Here is a 19,759-nt window from a genome sequence, read left to right as displayed (position 1 = left end):
AAGTTTGATTGCCAGGCACTTGAGAAGGATCACAGAACTTACCGGTAATTTAGACAAGAGAACCTGTGGCCCTCCAGATGTTGGTGGACTACAACTTCCATCATCTCTTATCATTGGCCATGCTGGCTGAGGCTGATAGGACCTGGAGTCCAACATCTGGAGGGCCACAGGTTCTGTACCCCACCCATCTGACTGGATTGCCCCCCAGTATTCCTGTAAGGGGCAACACAACCGTGTTTTTAATTAATCTAATTAGAAGTGTTTAACTCCAATTTTATTATAAAATTTGAAGAAATCGACAAGTATAGAAGGTACAAAATACAAAGAGACACGGCTAAGGCATGTTCAGTTACTGTACAGCATTTTGCTCTTCAGAGATCCTCAAGGTGTTATTGTGTGTAAACATGTCCAAATCATTACAAGCCAGTTGAAGCCAGACGAGAATATAGTTTTGATGTTATTATGTTACCGGTGCAGGCAAAGAGCACCTAACACATCACATTTAATATTTGCAGTGCAAACAGTCTCATCTACATTACTTTTGCTTACCGTGTCAGATTTCTAAGAGCAAAAAAATAAAAATCCATCTGCCTGCCTGCTGTTTTGCATTCTCAGCTTCTTGCTTACTATAACTGCTGGCTTTCTTTAAAGAAAGCAACGAGGCGCACAGACTTTCCAGCTGCAGTGATTTTAGTTGTGAATTCTGTCTGGAGGTGCATGTTAGCGTTTACACATTAGCAGCACTGTGATATGGCTGTTTTAAGTACCCATCACAAAGTCACATGAGAATGGAGACCAGAAACCTCAACAGGGATAGGACTTCCGATAGGATCACTTGAAAGGTTAAATATTTCCTGCATGGAAAGCACTTCCCTCTTGGAAACCAAGTGTGACATATTGGTCAAAGGCAAGCAATTGCCTGCATTTCGGCTTGCAGAAGTGGTAGGAAATGGAAGCCTTGGTGACAAATACCAAGAGATATGTTAAATTAATGTCAAGTTTAATTCTATAGCAGGGGACTAATGATGCGGCCTGACAACACTTCAAGTGTTTATCTTGCAGCGGAAGAAATTCTGCAAGAAAACCTAAGCGAGACCCACGACTGAAGCAGCACTTGTACAACCTGACTTGAGGCGCATTTCTTTGGAAGCAAATTCTTTGGGGTTCCTCATCTTCTTCCTGCCCTGCAACACAACAGAGCAGATTTGGAGATGGTGCAGGGCAAGCACATGCGGGAAGTGTGGTGTGGAGTTGCACTGTGTGGGTAAAAGGTGTTCTGCTTGTGCAACTATTTAGCTGAATACTGCCCACAAGTGCAGATGTAACCAAGGGCTTCTCTTCATACAAACTGCCATCCACCCTTTACAGAATAATTTCTGAGGGACATGGGGAGGTTACTTCCCTCTTTATAATAACCACTGACACACATAGCATGAAATCTACTTGAGCTGGTTTCTGGAGATGCCTGAATATTGCATCGTTCTTAGAACAGATGAAAACGTTCCTGCAAGCTGCAAGAGCAACGTAAGAGTTAGCAAATGACTCCAGCTCAATCTGTGCATAAACTGAGGTCCAGAAAAACAGGAAGCCAATTCTAAACCCATGTAAAAAAATAAAAATAAAAATAAAGAGTTTCCTTCCAAACCTCACATTAGGTTTAATGGGTTCCCTTAAGTCCTGGAGTATAAAGCTACACCCTAGAGCCACAGAAAGCTCCACGTAGTGTCACAAAATAAAGATACAAGAAAGCTGCTGCAACAATGCCCTTTATCTATATGCCACTGGTGTTGGCTGGCGTGTCTTTTATCAGCAGACTCTGAGCTCATTTTCCAGCCCATAGATCTTTGCCTTTAAATTTTTCAATTCCCCTTGAATTTTTTTAGTTTTCCTATTCCCCTGGCGAACTTCCTGCAGAATTGCAAGGTCTTGGTCTGGCCCCACAGTCGCTGTCACCTAGAGAGGGAAAGAAAAACAGATGGATATATAAAGGTTCAGTCAACTTGATCATTCTTTTTCAAATGGCGCATTGGCACCCTAGATGAAGAAGATAACGGACAGGATCAAACGCCTGTATAAGCATCTTTCACCTTAGTCTAGCACTCTTGGTGTCCTCAAAGGAAGCAGAGTCCTTTAAAAATTAGTAGCAACACTGAGTAGGAGAACCCTTTTTCCAGCTTCAGCTAGTATGGCAGCTACAATGCTTCCCGAAAAAAGCTGGATCTCACCATGGTAATTTCTGTTCTAGTTATCTCCAGTTTAGACTATTGTAGGGTTAAGTCAACCCGGTATCCTCTAGATCAGGCTTCCTGAAACTCGGCCCTCCAGATGTTTTGAGACTACAATTCCCATCATCCCTGACCACTGGTCCTGCTAGCTAGGAATCATGGGAGTTGTAGGCTAAAAACATCTGGAGGGCTAAGTTTGAGGAAGCCTGCTCTAGATTGTGGTTGGCTATCCTGGGGTCTGTTGGCTACTGCTGTCCCTTCCCGCAATTCATCATTTTCAGAAAAGTTATATGGTTAAAAAAATGCTTTTGTGGGTTCCAAAAGGTTGGGTTGCCAAAAGGTTTGTGGCCATCCAAGCCTTCCCCTCATCCCATTTTTCTATGATTTTAAAAACTGGATGGTTCACAACATAAAAATAAAAAAAATGAGAAGACAAAATGCATAATAGAACAAAAGCAAACCAATTATCCCTGTCCCACAAACGCATTAAAAGGCCAGTCAAAACTATAGCGAAAGGGATACCAGGTCAATTTTGAACATCTCCATTCACAACTAGCAGGATTCCTAGTTGTGGGCTAGTGTATGTTTATTTTCTTCCTTGTAACAGAATTGAGTATCGCACCAGAGGAATTCTGTCTGAACATTCAAAATTAATTCTACCTAGGACTCAGCTACACAGCTGCAAATAAAACATTTAAAGTGTGTTGTAAAGTGCATTATACAGATGTGACTCTAGATGGCGATGGTGAGCTATGGCAAATTCAATATATTTTTCCGAAACTTTTTTTAAAAGGGTTTTCACAGCGTTTTTTATATGTATCTAGGTTCCACCCTAGTGGATCTCAGTCCTGTCCTTCTCCTGGTCATAACAGCACTTACCTTGAAAAGTAGTCGCTCTACCTCCTTCAGACTTTGCCGAAGTTGTTTGAGGTCTGTCTTATAGCCTTCCACCTCCATGCAACGCCGTTTCTCCAAGGCCTCATAGCGCTGGGTCATCAGCTGCAGGCGCTTCCCCATCTTTTCTGAGCGTTCCTTTTGAAAGCAAACAGAAGATTATAGATCCCATGAATAACTCCTGTAATAAAGAGGATGGAGGAGACTGTCACAGCATGCCAAAGTGGTTGCTAAGCTTGACAGCAGCAGGGAAAGATGTTACCTTGAAGATCTCTCGTCCTACATCTCCTTCCTCTCGAATCTTAGCCAGCTGCTCTTCCAGGGAAACGCACTGCTCTCGGAACATGTTTGATAGCCGCTGTTCCTGTGTTAATCGCTCCTGTAGCCTCTGTGATTGAGATATATATTTATATGAACCTTGGCTTATGAAATGCTGTAAGGCAGAGAGAGGCCTTATGCAGAACTGCTTCCTTCCTAAACAGCACTATGAAGGCAACTAGATCACCCTGAATAATTAGTGGCTTCTATTATGACAAAGAAGGGCATTAGTAGGACAACCCTGTGCTTGTTTTAAAGTTAAGCTGGTTTGAGACACTAATGGTACTTTAGCTCACATGTTCTACTTGCTACAGGTAGGTAGCCGTGTTGGTCTGACGTAGTCGAAACAAAATAAAAGAATTCCTTCCAGCAGCACCTTAAAGACCAACTAAGTTTTTTATTTTGGTATGAGCTTTCGTGTGCACGCACACTTCTTCAGATACACTGAAATAGAAGTCCCCAGACGCTTATATATAGAGAAAGGGTGGGGAGGTGATATCACTCAGAAGGGTGGTGGAAATGGGTGATTGAATGACTGACAGCTGTTGACGACTGTAAATGGTCTTGCATGAAAAAGCAAAGGGTGAGATGGAAATAGACTGGAAAGATAAGTTGCTGAATTGCAACTTATCACCAAGCTTAAAACCATGGAGAGACCTGGTTTGAACAGAGACGTTGGATTCTTACCTCATTATACATGATAAAGCGATCTTCAGCCATCTCACCCCTTGCTTTTTCATGCAAGACCATTTGCAGTCGCCAGTGGAGCTGCTGTAACAAGGGAGACTATGTCCCCTATAACCAGCCCCAATCAACAACTTGGATGCAGATCTTATACAAACTTTTACATCACCAAGTGAACAGCCCCACTAGATCAGAACAAAGGCTAATCTAATCCACCTTTCTGTTCTCTTAGTGGCCAACCAGATGCCTCTGGGAAGTTCACAATCAGGCCTTGAGCACAGTATCACTCCTGTGGTGAGGAAAAAGCTACAGTACTCTTGATACTAGGGGATTAAAAAAAGAAGAAGACATGACTGGCAGGACAGCATAGGGCTACATCTCAATGTGCCACAGCATCAGGGGGTGTTGACATTTGATGGTATCATATGTTTGAGCCCTCAGAAAGCGCAGTTAGGTTATAGCAGTCCCTGTTACCTTAATCTCTGCACAGTATCGTTTACGGCATTCATGCTGTGCTCGTGAAACGTGCTTGACACCTCTGTCTTGCATTTTCCTCCTGCCAGAAGCAACTCTGCCAGTAGAATACTGGTACGGGCTGCTTTCCCACTGCTCTGGGCTGCTTTCCCACTGTTCCGGGCTGCAGCTGTCCCACTGCTCCGGGCTGCTGTCCCACCGCCCTGGGCTGATGATGCCTTGCTGGCCACTGTCCCGCCTTCTCCTGATGTCTCCTGAACCTTGGCCACTGTCCTGCCTTCTCCTGATGTCTCCTGAACCTTGGCCACTGTCTTGCCGGCCGCCGTCTTGGCTTCTATTGATGACCTCCCGACCTCTGCCAACGTCCCGCTGGATCCTGCTCCACTTGGGTGCTCTTTTGCTTTTGTCCAGCTTCCTCAGCAGCCTGTCCTTCTCTGCCATCCAGGATTTCTCATTTGCGCGTGCGTCAAACTTCATCTGGAGAAAATCTCTGGTGCTCTCGTGCAGCAAGTTCTGAACTTTGTGGTAGCTGGAGAGAAGAATGGCAATGAACCGGTCATCAGTTTCTTCCCTTGCTCTTCCACTATCCGTGTTACAAATCGGGGTGGGAATCAATCGCTTGAGAGCGCAATTCACTTTGTCAACGGGCAGCTGTCTGTCCCTGGCTTTGGACCCACATGAAACCATTGTGAGGGACCTCAACAATAATGAGGCTGTCTTATATTGGAATCTTTGACCCATGCCTTATATTGGAGTCATTTGTTCATCTAGTTCAATATTGTCTATTCTGACTGTCAGCAGCTCACCAGACTTACCAAGCAATACACAAGATCCTTTGGTTGGAGGTCCGGTTAACTAACTTGGGACCTTATATGTATGCAAAGGATGTGCCTTGCAACTGGGTTGTGAACCCTCCCTCAAATTAAAGCCAGCACCCAGAGCCGTGCATCTCTCCCATACCTGAGTAGGGATCCAAACCCTGGACCATCATATTAAAAAATATGATGCTCTGCTGACAAGAGCTACTTGTATGCATGCATATGAGGAGTCCAAGTTCATATCTAAGGAGTAGGACAGTGCAAATGTATGACTGGTTTCTACCGTATGTTATGTTTGCCACCTTATACGTGCTACGAGAGACACAAAGTACCCTGTGACTTCACACCGTACCAAATCAACACCAATAGGAGGTCCATGCACTGTCTTAATACAGTTGACCAGCACTTCTCCCCATCACAGCAGGGTTTTTTTTTATTGGTCCCACGATATGCTATGAAGGCACAAGAGGTGACCACCTTGCTGAAGCTAAGTAGGTCTTGGTCTGGTCAGTACCTAGGTGGGCGACTGCCTAAGAACCACACATACATCACCATTGGTTCCACGATGGAAAAAGGTGGGATAGAAATGTAAGTAAAGTAACATAAATAAAATGATTTGTATTCAGACTGAAAGCAAAGACACATTCTTCTTGCACTTACTTCTCAGTAAGCTCCTTGATCTTCTCCTGGTCCCTCTGATGCTGGACCAGAGTCTCTTCTACACGGATTCGTCTGTCCTCCAGCAATGCTTCAGTTTGTTCCTTGGACAGCTTGGCCTGTTCCTCTAGTTGAGCTTGAAGAGCTTCAACCTAAACAAGTACAGAAAATGAGGTAGAATATTTGGTCATGTTTTCCTCTGGCAGAACAGTTAACATTGTTCTATACACAAAGAATAACTGGGAGCCGTAATGTTCAGAAGTGCAACTTCCACCTTCTTAGACACCTGCCCAGAGCAGCTAGATGCTGGAGAATAGCAGAAAAATGGCTTCATAACCATCCCAATGAACTTTCTCGTCATTTCTTTCTTCATCACAATGGAAGACCTGATGCTGAACTAGATGGACCTTAGAAAGAGCTAGCATGGATATTATTTTTTTGTTCCTGTTGTGAGACTATTATGGAAGTCATTTGGTTTAAAAAAAAAGCATTTGAAAAGTAATCCTGGTCAGGTTCTTGCAACTGCATTTTTAAAAGACAAAAAAAGCGCATTTGATATTGGATTTGGTTTTTTGTTCTTGCTTTTTAACAGGCAATTTTAAGGCGCCTTATTCAGCTATAAAAGTAACTCTGAAACTCTAAGTTTGGCACAATAAAAAGCTTCATACCTACCTAAGCTGTCAATCTTGGAATATAAAAGCAATACTGAAAACCAATTGGAAAACTAAGAGATCGTATGATAGATTGGGGCAGTCAAGCACTACAATGAGAGAGAAATAAGGTGGCTAAATACCCAAATCAATGAACTCTGTTTTTAAGTTCCTTTACTAATTCAATGATCATGCTATTCACTGACCATGATTGTTGCAATTGTCATATGACAAGCCAGTGATTTGGAGCCATTTATCCCATTTGCCTCCCTTTCCCTCAAATGCACTTGATTCATCACCATATGAATGAGTTGCTAATAGATCAGCTACAAGTATGGGGGTGGGGTGGGGTGGGGGTGTTGTCACAATCAGCCACCCTACGTAAACATTTAAATTTTCTGAAGTCCAATGCAAAACAGACAACTCTCCTCTGAATATTCTGGCCTCTCTCTTTTTACTGTTGGCTCTGAGCAGTTAAAGCAAAAATCAAAGTTTAATTGAGTGTGATGAGATCATAAGCAAAGAGAAAGAATAGGGTCTCAAATAAATTTACAGTACTGTATTGTTTTAAGATGCCTGAGAGTACATACCTGAAAACAACCACCACAGGAATGCCTTACTGATTGACAACAGGAACAAAAACACAAAGACAGGAAGCAGTCTTTTGCATTTAATTTACTGGAAGGTGATGGGGTTAATGTTCTAGAATGGTTTTAAGTATGTTTTAATAATTTGTTTTAAATTGTGTTGTTTTAACAGTGTGATGTTCACTGCCCTAGGCTCCTATGGGAGGAAGGTTGGGATACAAATTTAATGAATAAAATTAAGCAATGATATACTTCTTGTTGGCTAGTGTTCTAAGATAAGTTAACGGAAGGAAGTTAATGGAAGGAATGTTTCCTCTCCTCTCTTGCCTGCCTCCCCCGACATGGTGCTGTCAGGACAGGACTTTGGAGCAAAGCTCTGGGAGGACCACTTCGCAAAATGAACAGGAAGGGCTTCAAGCCACCCGAGTTGGCTTACCACTTTTTTTTGCAGTAAATACACTAGAGTTTGGGGAGGGTCACAGCGCCAAAGGAAATGTTCAGAGCTGTTCTTCCTCTCACCTCCCAAAGGTGTCTCTGTCTCCCTGAGGATGGCCCATCGTATAGGGCAGTGATGGGCAACCTTTTGAGCTTGGTGTGTCAAAATTGGCCAAAAAACTGAGCATAACTCGGGTGGTGTGTCACTTCGAGAAAAAAAACCATAATTTCACGATATTTATAGTTTAAATAACAAAAATGTATAATTGTAATATATAACTGTATTTAATAAACCAAAAACTAATTATTTAACCAAAACAAACCAAAAACCCCTTATTTATCACAAAGTGCCAGAGTTGTTGAGCTTTGTGGGGGAAGCTGCTAACCTCTGGAGGGTTTTTTTGGGGGGTGCAAAAGTTGCTTTGCTTTTGGGGGGGGGATGTCCCAAAGCTGCTGCGCTTTTGGGGGGGGGAAAGAGAACAAAAATAAATGACGGATAATACCTTCGCTGGAACTAACATGCAGCACCGACATAGTCTGCCAAAGCACCAAAAAAACCAGCACAGAAAGCGCCAGAAAAACAGCACAGAAAGGGTTTAAAGAACCAATCTCTGGCTACCAGCAACAATGGAGACAAGCTGTAGCGGAGACAAGCTCTAGAAGAGACAAGCTGTAGCGGAGACAAGCTGTAGGAGGAGCGGGAGAACAAATGGGGAAAAAACAACAACAGGAACAACAACAACAACAACAACAGTGTGAATGGGCTGATGGGACGTGTGCCAGCAGCGAGGGCTCTGCGTGTCACATCTGACACGTGTGTCATAGGTTCGCCATCACTGGTATAGGGGATTATCACTGACCTAAATACTTGCTCCCCTGTTTTCAATCGATGGCAATGTGCATAAAATCATGCCCATCATTGGCAAAGTTGACTTTTCACAGAGAAAGAACTATTTGGTTTTAGAGATCTAAAAACAACAGAAGTCTACCCAGGCTGCACAAAGCCACTTACCTGTAATAAGAGTGTTTGCTCATCTTTCATGTATCTATCCTCATTTTCTGGTTTTTCTCCCTTTTCTGCTGGTTTTGTGGCACAGATTTTTATACCTAGAGTAGAAATAAAAGCTGAATTGGTAAAGAAAAGCTATGCCACTCCTTTATTTAGATGTCCCCGCCCCACATGCCCACAATATCCTCTCTCTTCAGATGACTTCTTTGATGGAGACAATTTTTAGCTTCTCAGTTACCTGCTTTTGAAGTATGCTTGCCACTTCGATCATGTGAATCCCTGCCCTTGATTAGACTTTGAGGTATAGTGGCCTGCAAGGACAAAAAGGCTTTATTTTCTGCTCTGCTTCTGAGATAGGCTTCAGTAGCAATACAATGCAAAAAGCCTCAGAGGGAAAGGAATTTTAAAGTAAAATAGGCACATGACTGAATCCCAGAATGCAACATGAACTTGTGGCTCAGTTCTCCCTGCAGCGTCGTTTCTCTAGCAGCCCAGTTCCTAGAAGGGCACTTCTACCCATGTTGTGTGTACAGGTCTCATCTAGTTCTGCCACCCAACAGCACCAAATGGGTGGTGTGTAACTGCTGGAGTTGGGCTTCAGAATTAGGAGTCAGTTTGCCCCCTATTACCAGGACTGTGTTCTGGGTACCACCGTAAGAGTTGCTCTCTTAGCACTGTAATGTTCAGGACTGGATCTGTATGCACCCATCTGTAGCGCTCCATGAAGTCACTAGCGACGCACAGAACGGCAGCTGAAACAATTACAATCTTGTCTTGGGCTTGCCAACTTCGAACACTGTCAGAGCTTCCTGAATGCACACATTGTGCTGTCTTTTGGTCCAGGGAGGAATGTGCAAACCATTAAAGGTAAAGGGACCCTGACCATTAGGTCCAGTCATGACCGACTCTGGGATTGCGGTGCTCATCTCGCTGTATTGGCCGAGGGAGCCAGCGTACAGCTTCCGGTCATGTGGCCAGCATGACTAAGCCACTTCTGGTGAAACCAGAGCAGTGCACGGAAATGCCGTTTACCTTCCCGCCAGAGCGGTACCTATTTATCTACTTGCACTTTGACGTGCTTTCGAACTGCTAGGTGGGCAGGAGCTGGGACCGAGCAACGGGAGCTCACCATAGCTGCCAAGTTATCCCTTTTTTACAGGGATTTTCCCTTATGCTGAATAGGCTTCCTCGCAAGAAAAGGGAAAACTTGGCAGCTATGGAGCTCACCCCGAACCGCCCACCTTCTGATCAGCAAGCCCTAGGCTCTGTGGTTTAACCCACAGCGCCACCCGCGTCCCTGTGCAAACCATTACTGTCCTGCAAAGTCCGTTTCTTTTTCTGTTAAATGCAAATGATCAGGGTTGTAGCTCTTGCTCTGACATTATAACCCCCACACTAGTAGCATGTCCTTGTTAGGCCTGAGCATTCCTAAAACCCTTTGAGGAAGTAGCAAAGTAAATGTGCTCAGAATCAGGAAACTGGACGCCAAGCCCCTTGTTACAAGTGTCTTTCTCATCTGTGTGTACTTGCTGGTGAAATAAAAAAACAAGCAAACCTCCGGAACAAATAATGGTAGACAGCTGGTTGAAATCATTTGCATAGACTGTTTTAAGTACAGTAGCTGTTTTTTGCAGAGATAACAGTTGCTTTTTAAAGACCGCCCACTGGAATTTGTAACTATGTAAGGCACTGGATTTAGTGGTATGGAGTTAAATCCATAAACTTTTAATAAATAACAACAACAACACCCCACCCAACTGACTGGATTTTCCCAGCCACTCTGGGTGGCTTCCAGCAGATATAACAACACAATAAAATATTAAACATTAAAACTTCCCTACACACAGACCCCAATTACTTCTTATTACAGTAGTACTTTGGAACTCAAATGTAATCTGTTCCAGAAGACCATTCGAGTTCTGAGGCGCGGCTTCTGATTGGCCAACAGATAGGTTTTTGCACAGTGGAAGCCACACCAGACATTAGTGTTCTGAGGAACATTTGAAAACCGGAGCACTTCTGGGTTTTTGGCATTCGGGAGGCAAAACGTTCGAGAACGGAGCCTTTCGAGTTTTGAGGTACCATTGTAATAGCAACAATATTTACTACCGTCATAACCTGGCTTGGATCCTGAGTTGCCCTTTATAGGAGGAACTTCAGTGCAGTGATGGTTCCTACTGACAGGCTCTCAGCCCCTACCAATTTCTAAACCTTTTCTGCAGCAGATTTTCACAGTGCACATGGGGATGTGGGGAAAACTGTCAAAAATGACCTCCCCTCCCCCAGTGGGAGTATCCCATGAGCAAAATACATCTTAAGGGAATCAAGGATCCTAATCCCTATTTAGCAATCTCCATTTTTAAGATACCTGAAGTAGGTATAGGCAGAATAACTACAACAGGGGTCCCCAGACTACGGCCCCCAAGGACCCCCGCTGCCCACTCTTACTGGTGCGGCTGCCGACTGCCGACCCAGAAAAGCAACGGAAATAGCTTGCGCGCACGCGCAAGCATCATTTCCGGTGTACTACCGGGTCGGAGGAGGCTTCTGCACATGCGCACAAGCTATTTCCGGCATTTTCCAGGTTGGGAGTGTGCCAGAAATAGCGTTTGCGCATGCACATAGGCGCGCACAGCCGTGCGCTTCCGCTCCCCCACCCTCCGGCCCACCACGCAATCGGTGCGGCGGGCATCCGACCCAAAGCTGGGTAAGTTTGGGGACCCCTGAACTACAGCAATCATCGTTTTATCTTAGTTTTCGTAAAGCAGAAGATTAAGAAATGAATAACAGCATATAAGCAATTTCAAAAAAGGTAAGACCGCAGATCTCTTGAGCTAGATATCTGACCAATGGAAACTTTTACAGTATCACAATATATTTATTAGGCTTTGCTCAATGGATTACTTTGTGAAGGCTATTCCACAGTTACAGATTTTAGAAGGATAGTTCTGTGAGCCTACTTTTGCTTAGGGATTCAGCAGGCTGAACTCAGCAGGGCTTACTTCTGAGAAGACATTCACAGGATTGTGTAGCATGGCATACAGTTATTTCCACTCCAGAAATTTACTCTATTTCACTATATATTGCTGCAATTCTTTACTGTTTTGCTGTCACGGTTTACTATTGTTACTTTACATGTCACATCATGCTGTATTTTATTGTCGTAATATGCTTTGTGAACCACCAAAGGCAATGCCTTTAATGTAATTTATATCTCACAGAGGCAACATAGAACAGTTTAGAAAGAACCCGAAATAAAAACGTCTTGCAGGTTAACAGAGGTGCTCTTACCTTGTGAGGTGGTTCTTTGCAGAAATAGGTAACTTCGCCACTGTCTGTTCCTAGTAAAGCCAAAAGATGCTGGATCTTCTTTCTATCCTCCAGCTCTCTGAAATCATTTTAAAGGACAGTGACTTATTTCTGTTCCCAAAGGCACTAGTTGGTGCACCCTGTCTTTAAGGCCAACTAGTGGAAGCCCAGCAAACATCTAAGAAGTGGGAATAGATAGCTCGCTTGTCTGCATACACTGGAGAAATTCTCTGTCCTGTAGAATCTGGCTGCTGAACAAGATCTTACGTAAAGACAGTGTGTAGTGCAAGGCCCCCAATTTCCCCTATCCTATTTCATTCTCTCTTCTCACTAATATTGCATCCATTCCACAAAGAATTGACGGAGCATATAGTAGCTCCTTCCTACTCAAAATGAGGACTCAAATTGGCAACTGCTCTGCATATCCTAGCACAGCAGTTCAGCAAAAAGGAAAGAAATAGTCTCTGAAGCCCTTCCAGCCTGGTGTAACAGGCCAATGGCCCATCTAGTCAAGCACTCTGTTCTCACCATGGTCAACCAGCTGCCTGTGAGAAGCCTACAAGCAGAACGTGAGCACTGTCGCCACCTAGTGCCACATTTGTATATTGCACTTTACAACACACTTAAAACGTTTTATTTGCAGCTGTGAAGCCGAGTCCAGGGTGAAAAACTCTTTTCTATCCACTTTCTCCATGCTATGCATAATTTTATAAACTTCTTACATGTCACCTCTTATTTGCCTTTTCTCTAAACTAAAAAGTGCCAAATGCTGCAACATTTCCTCGGGTGGGGGTTGCTCCACCTCTTTTATCATTTCGCTTGCCCTTTTCTGAGCCTCTAGTCTAGGACAACAGCAGAGGGGATTGGACAGTAGCACATCTACTTTAGGATAGGTAGCACGCTCCACATTCTTCCCTGTAGATCACTTCATGTGGGAGAGAACAGCAGGTATCTCAATCCCTGTAACTTTAAAAAGAAATGGCACAAACATGCCGTTCCCCTCTGTTCTGCAGGCTGTTTTTCCACTCTTCCTACCTAGGCAACAAACCTGATTTTGAGCCGATCATTCTCAGCATAAAGGCGCAAGACGTGCTCCCTCTCCTGAAAGAGGAAAACCTGCATGTCACTCAGAGCCTTCTGCAGCTCTGCGATTTCTTCTTCTCGCTGACGCATTTCCCATTGTAATTTGTGCTGCAGGGGGGAAATGGAACAGCAAAGGTAGGGCAGAGACAGGGTTTCTCATTGCGAACCAAATACTGTACTGATGAAATAACCTTTGCTCCAAATCCCCGGATTACTACTTGCAACTGTTTCATATACCTATTAAATAGTACGAAAGACAGAATGGAACACTGTGGAACCCAGCAGCACAATTGCTATAAGGCCACATAAGTTTCCCAATGCTAGTCCTGGTAGTGACCCTGGAAGTAGGAGCGGGACCACTGTGACAAGGCACCATTGTGCCCCAACCCAGAGTTACTCCAGGATGATATGATGGTCCACTACTGAAAACTAACATTCTGGGATTCTCCAACACCAACTCCGCCAGTTCAGTCACAGAAGCTGCTGGGCAGCGGCACTGGCAGGACACCGGCAAAATCCCCATTTTGCCTTTCTGACCCTACATTAGGTACAACCCCTTACATCCCATCTATATTTGATTGATACTAGTTTTCAATAAAATAACCTACTGGTTTAATAGTTGCTATATTAGAATTCATTTTATTTAGGATGAGGCTAAGGGTTTGACACTCAAACCCAGGTTTATAGTTTGGGTCACTCCCAGACCTATAGATGACTTTGCCAGCCGCTGCCAGCCCCACACCATTCACATTTACTCCTCTTTGTATTTTCAAAATGGACCAACACTCCTCACTTGGAATTTCCCAGAAAATCCAAGATGGCAAATACTCTCTTTGCAAACCAAGTAACAAAGCATTTCAGCAAACACTAAATCCTAATTCAAAATACTAAACCTGGCTTTGCTAAGCACCAGATAAAAGTGATCCGTTCACCCATCTTTTGCTTTTCCCATACCTGCTCATCATGTGATGCTTTATATTTCTCCAGCCTTTGGACCAGTTCCTCATGCTCTTCATCAAATTCTGCAATCTTTGTTCGGTAGTATTCTAGCAGTTGCCGGGAAGGGCGGAGAAAGGCCAGACGTTCGTTGATTGAAGGAAGAGGAGTACAATCATTCTGGTGAGGTGATGGGAAACTAGTACATTTGGGGGAGCCGTGGCCGGTAGCTGACCTGAACACCATGATTGAATATAACAAGAACAATTCTATTACAAAGTCATAAAGACTATCAAACCTCAATTCTTGAAGTTAGCAATAACATAAAAACACAGAACGGTTTCACACAGGTCATAAAATCTACGGTAGACCTGAATTTAACCTATCCCACCTCCAGTTTCTCAAAAGCTGTGGCAGGCTCCCTTTGGGGAAAAGGAACACCTGGGAGGGATTCTGAAACTTTCTTTCCCACTAGACAAAAACTGAGTATTATTGCTCCTTGGGAGAGGACCCTCAGTGGATCCATCTTTGATTTTTGAGAAACTCAATTTCCCCTAAAGAAGGTACCTTTCTCCTACTTTCTGTGGAACCTTTTTGGACAAAGGCATGACTAAGCACACCCAAAGGTGTCAAAATTGGCATTGTTCCACATCCAAAATTGGCTCCTCCACTTCACCACACTCACGCATCAGCATATACATGCAGGAAACATCTGAAAGATGCATCGGCATTTCAGGGAATTTGAATTCCCACCTGCTCTTGGGAATTTCCTCACCTTGTCCTCCATAGATACAGTACTTTCCTTTGTGTTGCTCATTTAAGGAAAAAGGGGGAAATTAGCACAAAGACAGAAATTGGTTGTGTGTGGTCTGCACATGTGTACACAAGAGTGGTGTGGGCAGCCACACCCACATTAGCCTTGGTTATACCACAGCTTTTGGCCCATGCAGTCCTCAAAGGGCTGGCCATTAAGGAATGTGGCCTTCAGACCGACAAAGGTTGGAACAGGGGTAGGTGGGTATCAAGCTACAATACAATGTTCTACCTCTAAGAGTGGAGTGGCAGGCGGTCTTCAAGAAAAGATATTCATAATATTTAATACAAATGAAGAGGAAACAAAGCAGTCAGTTCCTTAACATACCTTTTGGAGGCAGAGGGTGTTCTTGGAGAGGAAATCATGTTGCTCACGCCTACCACCTGCAGTAGTGCCAAATATACCTTTTTTTTACTCTTTGGTAACAGAAGCATAAAGCCAAAGGTTCAGAGAAAGTGTATTAACGGTTCTGTAGTGGCCCATTTTTATTTCCTCACTAACAGATGCACGTGCTCAAAGAAAGTGGTTTGAGAACCAAATTCACGCTAAATCAAGCCGTGCTGCAGCCAACAATTTTTCAATCTGATGTGGCAAACTATGCACTTGTAAAAGGCTTCATACACAATAGTGCACATATAAATGATTTATTACATTTATCCTACCACACAGAGCTAAGAATTTCAACCAAAAGGCCCCTACCTTTCTGCAGGGGCTAATGTCTGCTATCAGCCTACCCACACAGAATTGGGAATTTGCCAGGTTTTGCAGCCAAAGAATAGAAAGCAGTGGGAAAGGTAGCAGGGAAAGTCAAAACAGGAAGAGGTAGAGAGAAATAAAGTAATATGAGTGTCGGAAAGGTGGCTTAAATTATGGCAAGTTGTTATGAGCAGTTGCTAGCAAGGGAGGTACCTAGGGCTGGTGAAACCGTTTTACCACCACCCCACCTTGCTTTTTATTCCTGAAACAGCTGTGAGGTCGAATGGTCTCAGCGACTGGTCCAGGGTTACTTTTAGCTAAAAAGGGACTTGAAGCCAACTCTCCCCAAGCCCAAATTCATAGGCAACGCAACACGCTGTTTGCCTCCAACCCCACACCCCAAAATAATATGCGAGGACTGGCTGTAAACCTGTGTATTTGCCTGCTTGGGCATATTTTTTGGGACCCACCTTATTTCTGTGGCTGTAAGATCTTTTAAATTGCTTCCGAGTATTGAGTTTTGATTGTTGTAACCCACTGTAACAGTAATAATAATAGGTGGGGAGCTTTACCCTCCTAGTCATCTGCATTAGACGCCCCCAACTTAACTTTTAAAGATGAAAATCAAACAGGAGCCCCTTCCTCTCTGACCTAGCAAAGCACCGTGAACCCGCCCCACGGAGCAAGTGGCTTGCATCGTGTTTCTCTCCGCTTCTGCCCCACTTCAGCCATCCCGTGCGCCTCCCCGCCGCTCACCCCAAACACACTAACCGCTCTAACACTCCCGTTCGCGCTGCAGCTAGTGCTCCTCTCAACCGACGAACCAAAAAGCCAAGCCGAGGGCCCCTCCGCGCCTACAAGCACTCTCCAATCGTAAGAGCTGTAAGAAACGGAGTCAGAGCTTTTCGCCCAATCCCAGCTCTCTTGCCATCCAGCGATACTTTTAAACTCTCGTTTACAAGGGGAAAACGAAGCCCAGACGTGGGAGGAAGGAAATCGGCGGCGCGTGGGAAGAGTTGGGGATAGGCTTAGAGTCTAGAGAGGCATGTTAAAAGTTAATCCAAACCCTTCGCCAAAACGAAAGCAAAGAGGGAATTAATATAAATCAAACCAAATAGTTTCCCCTGTTAATCGGTTTGCAGCATCAACCAAGAGCCTTGGATACTTTCACATAGCTGCCAAGTTCTCCCTTTTCTTAAGGGAAATTCCCTTATGGTGAATTGGCTTCCTCGCGAGAAAAGGGAAAACTTGGCAGCTATGCTTTCGAAGCACAGCACATTCCTATGTTTACTAAGAGGGGGGAAATCCATTAACGCGTGGGCGTCATGCAGTGGGATTTACTTCTGAATAAACTTGCCTAGGATTGGTGCCCAGGAAGACAATGACACTGCAAATTTTAATAAGCTTACTCTGCAGAAAGTGGTACCAAGTTTAATGGTATTTATTCCTAGGTAGGTGTCCATAGGATTGAAGATATCATTGCACTTCTGTGCATATTCACTTGGAAATAAATCCAACTGTGTTCCTCGCTCCAATCCTGTACATGCTTACTCTGGAGTAGACTCCGTTTAGTACTGATGTACTTCTGAGTAAACATGTACAGGATTATGGTTGTTATAGAATCATAGAATTGTAGAGTTGGAAGGGACCCTGAGGGTCATCTAGTCCAACACCCTGCAATGCAGGAATAAATCAGCTAGTCTATAACTGTGAAGTCCAAATAAGCCCCATTGTATTCACTTTAAGCGTGGATGGGATCACTCTTTGTTGGTTATATTGCTTACTTACCGGTACTACACTCACCCTGTACATTGCTTATCAAACCACTCTGAACAACAACAAAAATAGTAAAATCACTATAAATTAAACAACCTTCAATAATACTTAAAACAATATTTCTCTAAATTCCCTCCTGCTTGTCAGTTCAGGATCTTTGTGCATCTGATAAATAGTTCATGAAAGTTTATTGCATTTACATTTATACAGTAAGTATTTAAGGTTCCACAAGACTGTAGTTTTTGCTACAACAGACTAACATGGCTATCCTGTAAATTAAAAAGTGGACATAATCCATTTACTTTTAAAAATCCTAATTGGTACCAGTGCAGTCAGGCCAGGATTGGCCTATCTTGCCTTGGTGAGCGACAAAGTGCAGTTAACTTTTTACGCATTTGCCTATCTGTTGTAAATGCTTAATTTAGTTTTTCCTTATATAGCAGGCTAATAGCAAGTGTTTAATAATGCCTTTACATTGCTTTGCATCCTCCAAGAAATGTGTGTACATGTGTAGAAGGCAGTTGGACATGAGATCCCATTGATTTATTTTATTTTTTAGCCGCTCTGAGCCCGGGCATGGCAGGGTAGAAATAAAATTTTTATTATTATTAATTGGGGGGAAAGGATCTGCACAGAAGTATTAGGTCAAATAAGCACAGCAGCTCTTCTTTGGTAGGTGCCCTTATGAAGCAGTTGCGGAGATTGAAGGGTCTCCAGGGTTTCCCCCAAGCAATCTGAGACTGCACCTGTATGATGCTAATTTCTCCTTCATCCTCTTCATGCCTCTCTTGGCTCTGGGAAATCAGGCTGGAGCTAGCGGAACTTGTTGCAGCAAGACGGACACCTGTACCCCACTCCAGCCTGACTCATCTCTGCCTCTTGGCCTCCCTCATCCCACTCACCTGCTTTAGTGTCTGCTTCTGGACTTCTCTCTGCCATAAACACTGTCTGCTCACTAAGCCCTGCTACCTCTTCAGCTTCTGACACTTCCTTCTCCCTCTGACCACTCATCGTCCCATCACCACTTCCTGGGCTCTGAGCCTTCTTCCCTTGGTTGTTCCCCAGCTGCTTCCTCCCACCATTCCTCTGCATCCAAATAGTCCATGACAACATTGCCAGGTACCAAACCAGTTGCATTCTGAAAATATTCTTAGGTGAACAATTCATTATTTATTTCAGACATTTGTATACCACTTTTAGTAGTTATGAGTTATGCATCTGAGCCATGGGGGACCACCAACAGAGACTCCCCCAACGATCTTAGTAATTGGGCTGGATATAAAGGGGGTATTTACGATATCCTGGGCACAAGGGGGTAAGGGCTTTTTAAATTAAGACAAGAACCTCGAACTAGTTTAGATGTACAGTCACAAAGCTGTGTGGCAAGCAGGGAGTCAGTAGGTGTTCAGCAGATAGCATTAGACAAATTCATGATGTGTTGAACTCTAAGCAGAAATGGATATTGGTCAGTGCCCAGATAGGAGACGGCCTGGAAGCTTTATAAATATTGCCTTGGGGTCCATGGAAGAAAGATGTGATATACATTTAACAAATAATCAAACATCCATGATAAGAAGCAATATATCTATTGAATGCCAGATGCTGCACACAAACAAGGGAAAGGATGTAATATTCATGTTCTGTTTGTAAGTGCCCAGAATAATCCTGAATAGTGTTGGAAATCAATTTCTGAACCAATAAGTCGGTGGCATTAATTTATAGGACACAGGGTGGAATCTAAGCTTTTCCTAGCACCGAATCTACATGTTGGGGAAACCCTCAGCTTCAGGATTTATGGGTGTTCTTCTTCTTCTTTGGCGATCACTTGTAGCCGAGTAAGATTGTCTTCCATAAACACGGTTTTAACAATGAGCCCGTAAGTGACTGTGGAGGCCAATTCTGGATCCACACGTCCTTCCATAGTGGGGACATTGGTTTCCAGGCGGGAGTTGATCATGGTGTGGATTTACCAAGCACGTTTCTCTCTTGCATCCTGAATTTGAGTGTCTTCAAAGCCCATGACACCTTTGGTAAAGGATGTTCTCCAATTGGAGCGCTTGCAGGCCAGTGTTTCCCAGTTTTCAGTATTTATATTACCGGTACCTTTTTTTTTTAGATTTGCCTTGAGACAGTCTTTAAACCTCTTTTGTTGACCACCAGCATTACGCTTTCCATTTTAAGGTTCGGAATAGAGTAGTTGCTTTGGAAGACAATAATAAGGCATCCACACAACATTACCAGTCCAATGAAGTTGATGGGTGTTATATGGTTGTTGAAAGGGAAGGGCTGAAGGATGGGCATGAATCAAGTTAAGTAAGTATAGTATATTTTAAAAAGCAATGAACACATTAGTTTGCTCTGGCCTAAACATGAACCAAATCAAGCTCAGCTTAC

The 19,759-nt window shown here is 43.7% G+C and overlaps 1 protein-coding gene across 8 annotated transcripts; it reads right to left on the bottom strand.

Annotated features, from left to right (window-relative positions):
* Positions 1–257: 257 nt before the first annotated feature.
* CCDC77 (coiled-coil domain containing 77) lies at positions 258–16,908 on the bottom strand. Of its 8 annotated transcripts, none has more exons than XM_035128561.3 (12): positions 16,361–16,908; positions 15,221–15,276; positions 14,098–14,314; positions 13,109–13,251; positions 12,043–12,139; positions 8,990–9,062; positions 8,755–8,849; positions 6,074–6,222; positions 4,596–5,124; positions 3,382–3,507; positions 3,105–3,257; positions 258–1,953 (listed from the first exon to the last, which is right to left on the bottom strand). In XM_035128561.3, exons 2-12 carry the CDS (start codon positions 15,256–15,258, stop codon positions 1,807–1,809), a joined length of 1,767 nt encoding a protein of 588 aa, XP_034984452.1. In that variant the 5' UTR covers positions 15,259–15,276; positions 16,361–16,908; the 3' UTR covers positions 258–1,806. The 8 variants fall into 8 exon arrangements, with proteins under 8 accessions (XP_034984452.1, XP_088508462.1, XP_088508461.1 ...); XM_088652336.1 differs by having other exon boundaries at positions 13,109–13,161; positions 16,361–16,905; XM_088652335.1 differs by having other exon boundaries at positions 16,346–16,402.
* Positions 16,909–19,759: the final 2,851 nt, after the last annotated feature.

Source organism: Zootoca vivipara, chromosome 9 (genome assembly GCF_965207765.1).
Source record: "Zootoca vivipara chromosome 9, rZooViv2.hap1.1, whole genome shotgun sequence".
NCBI classification, from domain to species: Eukaryota; Metazoa; Chordata; class Lepidosauria; order Squamata; family Lacertidae; genus Zootoca; species Zootoca vivipara.
The sequence above is the reverse complement of the archived record's forward strand: the minus strand, read 5'-3'. Positions and strand labels throughout refer to the sequence as shown.

Bases quoted from the DNA above. Each gene is read 5' to 3' on its own strand.
- CCDC77 (XM_035128560.3), bottom strand. From the start codon at position 16,179: ATGCAGATGACTAGGAGGGTAAAGCTCCCCACCTATTATTATTACTGT. The intron at 15,277-16,059 runs GTGGGTCCCAAA...GCACTACTGCAG, and splicing joins CTTACAGCCACAGAAATAAG to GTGGTAGGCGTGAGCAACAT. The intron at 5,125-6,073 runs GTAAGTGCAAGA...TCTTCTCTCCAG, and splicing joins ATCAAGGAGCTTACTGAGAA to CTACCACAAAGTTCAGAACT.